General features: G+C 37.6%; 1 protein-coding gene across 1 annotated transcript in view; it reads left to right on the top strand.

Moving 5' to 3' along the window:
- The window catches only part of bckdhb (branched chain keto acid dehydrogenase E1, beta polypeptide), a 40779-nt gene that overhangs the window by 7433 nt on the left and 21470 nt on the right, over window positions 1-11876 (top strand). Inside the window, exons 2-4 of the mRNA XM_015393565.1 lie at window positions 348-425; window positions 1591-1659; window positions 8353-8486. Of these exons, the coding sequence (XP_015249051.1) occupies window positions 348-425; window positions 1591-1659; window positions 8353-8486 (281 nt within the window). The remainder of the gene's footprint in view (window positions 1-347; window positions 426-1590; window positions 1660-8352; window positions 8487-11876) is intronic.

Raw genomic sequence — 11876 nt, 5'->3', positions numbered from 1 at the left:
CTGCGGTCTGCAGTCTGGACCTTAGATGTCGCTGAAAATTACACACTGTAGCTTTAAACATAAATCGAAGTAGTTGCCATCTAAAATTCACTGAGTGATTCCCTGTGTTATCTTTCCTCCAGTCATATATTTTACTACAACCACCAATCAAATACATATTTGTGTATATTTCATGTTTCCACTTAAGCACTTTGTCAAATTTGTACTGCCATTGTAGCAATGGATATTGGTTGCATCATTTGTGAGCCAGGTTTTATTTTTCATACTGATTCCATTGCTTGAACAGTTGTCTCTCATATTGCTGTTGAACATTAACTGGTCGGTTTTATTTTTCTGCTGATGGTTAGGTTCCACACAGAAGATGAACTTGTTCCAGTCGATTACAAGTGCCTTGGACAACACGCTCGCCAGTGATCCGACAGCAGGTAGGTCTCCTACAAAATCTGTAAGTGGAATTTTAAAGGAGACGGGGAAATAATGAGTGGCACACATTTGCACCAAGAGCAATGCTAAAGCAATGTTAAAGTCTTTGTTTTTAGTCTGTACATTTTGTGCTCTAAAAAAATGAATGGCTTTAGGGTTTTTTCCCATTAAGTTACAGGTCCAGCACCAAAGCCTTTTATTTTGTATATCAACTACATTTGCGAGGAGTCTAAAATGTGGCAATGCATTCTATCGGCAGATGACACAAATAGATTCTTTTCTAGGAGTTATTTAAAAAACGTAATTGAACATCTGACGTGTGAGATGTGTAAATTTAAGTGGTTTCATTGCAGTATATGTTTCTCTAAATTAGAACAAAAACACAGCTCATGGTACTAGGTAACAAAAAAAAAAGATGATTTTAGCACACTGAACAAAGATGACAATTTAGTACAATGACTAAACGAAGGGTTGTTTTGGATCAACTGGGAATCTAATTTAAAAATTGTGAAATAAAACCTGAATAAAAGTATTGGACTATAAAAAAAAAAGAAAATAAAAAGTAAAAAACATCTTAGAGCTGTCAGCACTCAGGACATTATATTACTTATTTGTCTTCCTAGATTTAACTTAGAGGTAGGGAGCAAACTAACATGAAGCTGCTGCTTTATGGAGTTATTTTTGTGTTTTTATTAAATTCAAGCAAAAAAAGAGAGAGCTGAAAGGGGAAAATAAATATATTAGAGAAAAAAAATCAGATTTTATTTGAGAGTGAAGAAAATTCATTTAGAGAAAATATTTTGTTATAGAGTAAATAAAAGATAAATGGACATTTGGAAAATGATTTGAGATGATTGCTGAGATTCAGTATTTTTCTTTAGATCTGAAAAACGTGTGATGGGGTGGGCCTGTGTTCTTATTGGCGAGTTCAACAGAATTGACTGCTGAATACAAACTGTTTAAAATAAATAAAATTGTATCAAGTTTAATTTTATTGTGATATAATTGATAGAAAACCTTTCAGAAAAATTGGAATCAAATGTTGATCAGTTGAGAAAACAGGAACTTTTCATTTTAGACCAAAGTTTTTTTTTTTTTTTTTTTTTTTTTTTTAAAGTACATTGGATATATTTAACCCTCCGTATGTTTTCTGTTTTTCACCCACAGTCATCTTTGGAGAAGATGTTGCCTTTGGAGGAGTATTCCGGTGCACGGTTGGCCTGAGAGACAAATATGGTAAGATACAGTCCTGAGCCTGCTGCTTGTGTAACACCACTAGATGGCAGCAGAGCATAAAGTAAAAACTAAGCTGCTTGGTTCATGTGCTGGTGAAAAATCAAAAAGGTGCACCTGAGAGACCAGGAGAATCTGTCATCACGTTTTGCACGTGTGCCTCGCGGCAGGAGAGCCTTTCACAGATAAAGCAGTGATATGATGCCGTGTATGGGAAGTGTTGGTCTAGTGGTTAGAGCAGTTCACTTGAGCTCTGGGAAGTTTGCAAGTAACCGGTTTGAGCCTGCACTCTGGTTCCTAAGAAAAACCCTTAACCCCCAACTGCTCCCCGGACGCCGCACAATGGCAGCCCACTGCTCCCCAAGGGGATGGGTTAAATGCATAGAGGGAATTTCCCCATTGTGGGGCAATAAAGGGATTTACATAATCTGCCTCCTTGGGTTTTAGATTGAAGAACATCCTCAATAAAATCTTTCTGGTAGGTATTCTCCATGCAGAAAGATGCTGCATCCCAACACAGTTTAGCAGAGTTGATGATAAATGACCGTCCATCTCGAAGTCACCCCTTGTGTGGGCTAGCAGTCGGTACCCTAATTTGGAGGCGTTTAAGTCTCATGAGGTGAAAAGATCAGTCCTTCTATGGGGAAATAAATAGTTTAAAAGTGCTAATCTTTCCTCTACTTTTCCTATGATTTATAGATTCTCTTTGACAGACAGCACAGCTGCTTCATAGTAAAACATTCTGCTTAACAGTTTTTTTAAAAATGTATTTTAAAGGAGAAATTTGAACATTTCTAAAAAGAATTTGTTTATGAGTAATAAATCTTTATAGCTATAGGGGGTTTAGAAAGATCCTATTCAAGTTTTCAGAGATAAAAATTTGGCAGGGGAGTTATTGACATGACATTGTATTATAAAATTGTTAAGAGTGTGTTTTAATTAATTTTTCTAATTGCAATAATGATAACATTAATGATAAAATGTTTGGCTCTACAATTATCTACCTATGTCGATTTTGTGAGTGTGCTTTTAAGGCCCGTTTCTTCTGTATGGCTTCTGCCCCAGAATGAGTTGTTTATTTTGTTAGTTCCTTCCTTTCTGTCTTGTTTTCTCTTGTTTCTCTTTATTTCTAATTTTAAATATTCCATGTGTTTTTCTCATTCTTTCTTTCATCATTTTGGACAGACTGCCGTTTTTTAAAGAGCTTTATAAATAAAATTGGCTTGGCTTGTCTAGTTCAGCTATGCTGCTGAACAGCATGTAATTACTACATTTATTTATATCCTTAAATCTTATCAGATTGTAATCTAGATTTACTTTCTTATCCTCAGCTTGTGTTTTTTTAGCAGACAAAACGGTAAAATATGAATACATTTGACAGAAATACAAGATAAGCATTACAACCAGTTTACAAGCTTAACCGCCAACAGCCTCTACTTGCTGGGTGAATTATTAATGAGACAGACTGACAGGACCAGATGAACATTTCTACCTTTTCGTAATGCACTTAATTATCACAGATCTGCAAGCAGATGGCAGCAACCTGTAATTATGGGAAAGAGGGAGGCTTAGGTCAGCAAGGATAGCTTTGGCCTTCAATATGACTCTGGTTCTTTAGAGCTGAGGCAACTACAGAAGGCTAACCCCTGTTATCTGTTTACGCAGTTGCTTACCTTTTAGGGTAATGGAAGTGACTGGATGAATCACTCCATGAAGGATCTAGTGGTGGGAAAATTGCTAGAAAATGAATAAGTTTTTTCAAAATCCTCTAGAAAGGTTTCTGGGTTTGCCGACAATAGTAGTTAGAATTCATCCACATATGTAGTAAATAGTTCTTTATCATTTTTTAGTTCAGAGGTAAAAAATGAGCAGTGATCTACAACAAAAGATGAGATATCTAATATATTATTTTACTGTTGCATTCTTGCAGTTGTTTAAAACCCCTAAATGCTACTTATGAGGATTAAATTAAGTCATCATCGAGTTTATGACTCCCGTTTACTTAAACGAGTCACAACCCGGTATTTAATTCAACAGTCCACCTTAAATAGTCTTTAATTTCATATTTAATGGGCTTTAAAAGAAAATAAATTAAATCGAGCTCATTCAGACCCCTACCTTTACCCTTGGAAAGGTGCGCACTAGAATTTGACTTGTGTGTATGAGAGTTGAAGTGGATGTAGCGTTAGGAGCATTATTAGTTTTCCATGTTTTGTATATTACTGTTTATCAGTCTTTTTACGCGATATGTAAAATGTTACACAAGTAGTAACGTTTACTGACTGCCTGCAGGGGAGTCCCTGATTGTAGGGTTGTCACGATACTAAACTTTTCAACTCGATACCGATACTAAGGAAAATATTCGATACTCGATACCATTTTCGATACCACAAGGATAAAAACAAAGACTCCACAATTCTACAGAAATATGTTCATTAATAAATAAAATACAATAAACAATAAGAAGAATATTTTGAGGTTGTATGCTGTGCACAATATTAAGCAAGCTTGATAAAAAACGTATAAAATTAAAATTAAGTGTTCCTTCCTTGGCTATGCTTTGCACACATAACAATGACACTAGCCAAAGCAGTTAAGAAACAAAAATAATTCTCAGCAGATGAACCTCGTACAAAAAAAAAGTCTGAAACTGAAAAGTGCACAGAATTATTCAATCACACAGTGTTCTGAAAGAACATTTTCCTCTATTCTGCACTTTAGATGAATGACTGCTTAGGTGCCACTGGTGGTGGCACTGTATCGATACTTTTAAAAACGAGTATTGTATCCGGATACAACGTTTCAGTATCGATACTTTTTTGAGTATCAATACTTTTGACAACCCTACCTGATTGGTGAAATCGCTTCATTTGGCTTAGAACTGACTGAAGTGGGGATAGCATGGCGGGCTAATGTTAGCAACCTTCCAGGATTGAGGTCAATACAGGAGGAGGATCAAAATTAACCTTTTTATTTTAAAGCACCCTCTTGTGGCCTTTTCTGCTTTGAATGAAGTCTCGCATAAAAAAAAAAAAAAAAATTTGCATTGAAATTTCCAGCAGGTTTTACGTTAAACCCAATAAACAAGTTTTAACCAGGGGTGTCCCAATCCGACATTGATATTTAACATAGATCAGATACAGGCAAAAAGCTAATCTGGGATTATGTCGCCCTGCTCCTAAAATCTCTGTTATTGTCATATATTGTCTGATAAAAACACTCAGATTCCGTTTAAAGTTTCTGTAACCCATCAGTTAATGATGCATGGGTCAGTTCTCATACCTACTGTAGTTGATTATTGTTCTTTTTGAGTGATAGCTTTCGATCAAACCTTTTCCAATGTTCAACACTACAAAATAAGTATTAAAGTATGTACGATTCGTGTTGGTATTGTATCTGGTTAATATCGGTATCAGAGGTGCAATATCAGTATCAATATCAGAAAGGAATAAGTTGTATCGGGACATCCCTAGTTATAACACTAAAACATGAGATTCCTGGCAGCTTCATGTAATGAGGTTGAAAATCTGCGGCTCCCAAGAGCTTCCCTCTCGATTAACTGGCGGGCATATATTACTCTGCGACCGAGTATGAAGCGTCTATTCTGGCCAAACTCTGTAAATGAAGGAAAATGTAAACAATAAAGGCTGGACTAGACCGATTCATGTTGTATGCTCTAGTAGGCCTCCACTCCAGCAGTGCTTTTAATGCTAATACCAGGGAGCATTTGCTGCAGAATGAACAGTGGGGCCCACTACTGGACGACTGCAACACTACAACACTGAAAAATTCCTTTTAGGTGGAATTCACGTGCTTGCACGAGCCATTTCTCCACATACACACCCTGTTTAAAATGTCTTGTTCCCATAGGTCATTAAAGCTTACTGTATTCACATACACCAAGGACTTTGACCTTGGTTAACTGACTGTTCGGACAGGTGATCACTGCTTTTTGCTTGTTCTTCTTGCGGTGCCTGTACCCATAGTACTTTGCAAGGAGAGCTCTCCAAGCAAAGCATTCTGGGATACATCTGCCTCTTCTGAGGCCTTTCTTTTCTTCTCATACACTTTCTGTACTCTTTTGCTCTTACGACCCTCACCCATTTTCAAAGAACTGCGGTGAGAAAGGTGAGCTTTAATGAGCGTCTGAAATTGTAGCTTACCACAGTTATACGCCTGAAAGTGTGCATGTGCAGAAAAAAGATAGTTAACGGGACGAGCACTTAGGACGGCCTTACATAAACATATCACCAGAATGATTGAGAATTAGAAGGACCACTTATTGAGATGATCCCCCCAGAAATAAAATATCGTCCTCTATATCTTTAATTGGATTTAACTAATTTTAGTCTAATAAACCATTAATCATCAATTAATTGTAGGTCAGTTATTTTTTAACATCCCCAACCATTGGTCATTTTCGTGCAATTTGACCAGTTGGTAAATATGCCGTCTGAGTATTACGATGCTGCACAATTTTTAGAAAAAAAATCCCTGTCAGCTTGGCTTAATTTGAAATTAAATAGCATGTTTTACAGAATCGTGTTTAAACAACTGTTGACCTCAGGGATGCATCTAAAACCTGCAGCACAGATCTTAAGGACCAGTGTTAGAGACCCGTTTATGCAGTTAAAGACGGAGATCTAATGGCGTTAAGAAACCATTAGAAATAATGAATCAGTTTTCTGCATTATAGTATTAGAACTCTTAGACATATGCTTTAGTTTAGTTATTTAAAGAAGAGCGTCAGTGGGTGACATTATGTCCTGTTTAAGCTCCTCTCCACAAACGGACTCTTATGTACAGCAGTAGTTTTTTTCCCCCTTTTGAATAAGTCTTGGAAAAACGCTGGGCCCAAATGTCTGAGTTCTGAACCTCAGGTGCAAACGTCTTTATGTCATTTTCTTTTTCAAATAGTTGCTTGTTTTGTGAAATCCGGTTAGTCTGGCCGACAGTGGCTCTGTTAACTAAATAGGTAATTCCACTAAAGACAATAAATACGACAGTGAAATGACTGAATCGAACTGGTCAGGGGCCTTTTAAATCCAGCCAGTAACAGCACCATCATAGCTGTTAATTGGGGAAAAAAAGCCACTAATTTGGGTTATTTCTGGTCAGAATGCATTTTCTCTTCATTTCATAAGCAGAATTAAAAGCCAGAAGTCTCCAATGCTGCCAAACGTAGCTGGCCTGTCTTTGTTTTTATTGACGTCAGAAGTGCTGACCTTTTGGAGAGGGATCATTATTTTCCATCTCATCCTTGTGTACAGTGACGAGCGCAAAGCTGTTTTTATCCCTCTCACTACAGAAAGGGATGATGCGCGCACCTCGGCCACCTGCAGCGATTACACGCAGCAGAGGTTAATACAGGGCAGGAGCTACATGAATGAGCACCACATTCACCTCCTGATCTGGCTCTGAGGCAGCTGCTCGCTCGCTCGCTGCTCGCCGCCACCTCTGAGTACTGAAGAAAACAACACCAACACTGACTTAGTCCCCCATCCAGCTTCACTTTCTTCTGTTGTTTGGACCGTGCAGCTTAATTTGAACATGTTTATTGTGACTGCTGATAGGCAAACTTTATGTGGGCTTTGGCTGACCTGCTCCTGAATGCATAAAAACACTAAAGCACGAGTCATTTGCTTCAACCGTCACATGAAGCTGCGTGTTTGGGTCTGACTTCAGGCTCTGAATTTTTGATAACTTTTGATTTACGGCTCATTCCTCTGAAGGATTTATGGCGCTGCGGCTGCTCGCTGACTTTTATGAGCTCAAAGGGGCACACAAGGGCAGAAATTCACCGCTCGGCAGCTCACTTCCCAGCACAACAGAAAAATAAAAGGATTGGCAAATACACAAAGATGACAAAAATAACACTCTGAACCCTAATTTAGTTTCCCGCTCTTGTGGGTTTTTTTTTTTTAGATTATAGGTTGTGAAGTGGAAATTCATTTTTTATTTCTGTTTTTGCACCAATGGGGTTTTGTGAGTGGAGCTAAAGGAGACGCATCAGTGTCTCACTTTATCGATTTGTCGGACCATATGACATAAACTCACTTTTTAGTCAAAATTTAGCTTTACTGTTTCTTCCACATGTGGGTAATTCTGCTCACTCTGCAGGACTAAATTCATCAACATAATTTACTGATATTAAGGTCATATAAGGGTGTTTTCCTCCTCCGTGTGTTGTGACCTTAAAATCTTGTCTCTTTATTTTGTGGTACCACTGTAAAAACAATAAAACTGACAATAAAAACACTTTAACTCTTTGTAGTTGTTCCTTTGTTATTGAAAAGCTGTAATTGTATGCCCCAGAAATTAAATCCCCTCAATCACAAGCATTACTTAAAAAATATACAAATGTAAAAATCTAAAAGGGTTTTTTTTACCAGTTACATGAAGTGTGATTTTTATCACTAAACATCCCATAGTGCCGGCATTTAATCATATTCTTTGAATTTGCCAAGGCTTTAATGAAAAACTAATGAAAGAAGGAAAATATTAAAACTAAAATTCACAATTCACCCATTTTTTTTAGTTTTTCATGATCACTAATTTGAATTTATTGTTCAGAAAATAAATCCAAATTGTTATCATGACTAAAAATGTATCAACATAGCGATAAAAAATACTATAAACCCCTTCTCCTCACTGATATGTCTGTATTATTAAGTCATGCTTTCCTGTTTTTCCCAGGTAAAGACAGGGTCTTCAACACTCCTCTTTGTGAGCAGGGGATTGTGGGATTCGGCATCGGTGCAGCTGTTGCTGGTGCAACAGCCATTGCTGAGATCCAGTTTGCCGACTACATCTTTCCAGCGTTTGACCAGGTAAGGGACTTGGGGTAACGTGACTTCTGCACGGCGACACAACTCCGTGCAAAATTATTGACAGTCATTGTCTCAGATTGTTTTGCAAAATGTGTGGCATGCCTTTATTTTCTACTTCTTCAAAAATCCAGTTCAACAGTTTAACAAATAATCTTCTCAGTGTAAATCTGTTGGTTCTGTGAAGATGAATAAGAAACTCATCAGTTAGATTAAGCTCTGGCGTAATGTAAAGTATGGTTAGGTCATACTAACACTGACCCCCAGATTCCACACTCCCCGTCTCTGCTCCGCCCCGCTCACCGCACGGTTTAGGTTTTGTTGCATTGTTGAAATTATAGAAACACAATAAAGGAATCTTTCTATGGTGGACGTGTTTCTGTTGGGAGGAGCTGATTGAGTCATGAGGAACCAAGCAGGAACTGACATCCATCAGAGCAGCGCTCTCTAACCCCAAAATCCCACATCCTCCATCACCAGCGTTCCTTGCTGATATTTTTATCGGAAAAAATGGAAGAAAGTTCACATTCCTGCATAAGAGAACTACCTGTTTGATCTGTGGGTAGCTTATCATGCTTGCAACCAAACTAGCAGCAGTAGTGCAGTTTGGAGATGCAATCCAGTTCTTACATCTATCTTTGCTCTCCTCTAATTTATATAGAAGTTCTGAAATCGTACTTTTTCTTTCACTCCCAACTTGGTGGTAGGCTGCATATTTAGCATGCCTTCCCTGGAAATGCCTTTTCAAATTACACTTTTTATTTTTTGACAACCTCTCATTACAAAGCAAACCTGCAGGCAATCCTTCCGCATTGATAGTGAAAGCAAATGATTCGCTCCATTCTTCTTTGAATCCTCTGTTCTCATCAGGTATCTAACTTTTTTCCCTTTCGGATCCATGGCCCGAGACACACCCGCCGCTTTGTTTGCCTGGTACCGCGCCGTGCTGAAACGTGTGTTGCGTTAGCCTGATAAACCAGACTAAATGTGAGATTAAATGAGTAATTTAGCCTGACCGCATGAATGAGACATCGGAAGATTGTTGATGAGAACAAACCATGTCTGTGCCTATTGGACAACGCTCTGACCAATGAGCGCAACTGACTGTGACGTAGTTTTAGTTAACCTGTTTTAGTGGAGCCTCTTGACATAACTTTCTTTGGTAATTGCAACATTTAGGTTACTTTTTTATATAAATTGAGCAATTCTAGATTTAACCACCACATTTTAATCAAATAACTAATTTGAGATCAGTGCAGTGGGTTAGGATCATGCATGACTCCAAAGTTGACCCGCTGTACAGAAGCAAACTTTAATAGGGCCCAAGAGGCATGTCTTTATAACACACACAGGCTATGTTCACACCGCAGCCTGAATGACCCAAATCCAATTTTTTGCCCATATATGGCAGTCTGAACAACACCGATCCGATTTTTTCCAATACGACCCATGCCACTTGGCTATGTGGTCCTGAATCCGATATGAACCTGATCTTTTCAAATGCAACCTGTGTCTGAACAACCAGGCTACGTTCATCCGTCCTGAATGTCATTAACACCCGACAGTGGTCACTCTTCTCCTTTTTGCTACACCAAAGTGGCAAGAACTTGGAAAGATTGTGTTTTTAAGGTTGGGAAAGATCGCTAGATGTTTTCCGGCACTACCATCCATGTTTACTTCCGTAAACACAGAGCACACTTGCTTGTGACAACATTGCGTCCTCTACTGCGCATCCGGGACACTTTGGTTGTATGAATGCAGTTCACACAGGGGCTCACATACAAGTCGCATATATTTGGAAATGTTAACGGCAATGCAAAAAAATCGGATTTCACAAAAAAAATCTGAATTGAACATCAAGGCCTGCAGTGTGAATGTAGCCTTTGATCTCACTGATGGTGTCACAGAGGGTTAACAAACAAACAAACCTGCCAATAAGCATTCTGGGAAATAACAGGATGTTCTCTACCAATAACTGCTACTCACAGTAATCTCTTGCCAATATAACTGTTATTGTATGTGCATATGTTAAAGGTACAGAACTGTGTTGAATTAAAAGCTCTTACTGTTTGAAATGCAATAAACCCACCTATGTTTACTGTAAAGGAAACTTAATTATTAATATTAACCCGTAGATAAACCAGTTACACCAGAAGTCTGAAATCTTTAAAATCCATTAGCCGTTTGATTAAATAAAAATTGAAAATGTCACATGACCTTTTAATAAATACAAGTTATTATTTTCGTTAATTATCTGCTGTAGGGAATATCTTGCCATTTTAAACAGGCATTGCTTTTTTTTTTTTTTTTTGCAGATTTAAGTTTTTTAAAGCAATGGAAAACATTAAAAGCTTCATAAAAAGAAGTTTAGATTTTCTTCTATTCTATATTATTTGATGTGTAAGAAGAAAAGATAAAAAAAACCTGCAAAATTAAAGACAAATAATGTAATGACAACAAAAATAGATCTAGAAACATATTTCAGGTACATTTAATATCATTCTATTGTGAAAAAATAAATTCAAATTTTCTTTAAGAAGCCTGCTAAAGCTTCTATGTCTGTTAGATGTTGTTATACTATACCGGTAATCAAAAACTTTAGTTGGCTTATTTATCATTTTTAGCCACTTTTAAGAGCCATGGTAGAGGGTAGTGTTGCCAATAAAGTGTTTTTGTCGTTAAAGGGGAACAGCGTTTTTTTTTTTTTTTACATTGGCTCCTTAATTTTACGTTATTACATCATGTTCTACTCACCCATATGAGTTTTGTGTCATTTGGAGCTGTTCTGAAGATGTTCCGTTAGGTTACATCCAGGTAACGTCTTCCTATGGGCAAAGGACTTGACGTCATCCGCGCGCGCCGGCTACCGTTCATTCATCCTGTCCGCTGAACTTCTGCTAGTTTTACTCACATTTACATTTTATATATTTTAAAATTAAATCATAAGAAAGTTATTTTTTTTTTTTTTTTTTTATGTCTTAACCACGGTCATTCATTCGTTGTGGGCCCTCTTTTGGCCAACCGCCACTGATATATATACATATGTATTTTTTTCTTTACTTGTTTTTGTACAAATCTCTTTAAAACTCTTCAAATCCCCATGTTTCTTCCTTCCTGCTATCCCGTCTCTCTGCGCTGCTTTGACAGACATCCAAAAAAAAAAAAGGCAATGATGTCATCTAGTGCCTGTTTGGACAGCCAATAGAGACTTTTCTTGCCAAGGAGTTGGCAACACCTATAGAAGGTCCAAAGATCCACTTGTGACTCTGGAGCAAAACAAGCAATGTCCCATTTTGATTAAACTGGAAGCATCCGTCGAGGATGTTAAAGGAATAGTACACCCAAAAAATGATTAGCCTTCAATTTCTACTCACCCCCATGCTGAACAACACT

The sequence above is a fragment of the Cyprinodon variegatus genome, unplaced genomic scaffold, assembly GCF_000732505.1.
Source record: "Cyprinodon variegatus isolate N-32 unplaced genomic scaffold, C_variegatus-1.0 Scaffold648, whole genome shotgun sequence".
Taxonomy (NCBI): Eukaryota; Metazoa; Chordata; class Actinopteri; order Cyprinodontiformes; family Cyprinodontidae; genus Cyprinodon; species Cyprinodon variegatus.
The sequence above is the reverse complement of the archived record's forward strand: the minus strand, read 5'-3'. Positions and strand labels throughout refer to the sequence as shown.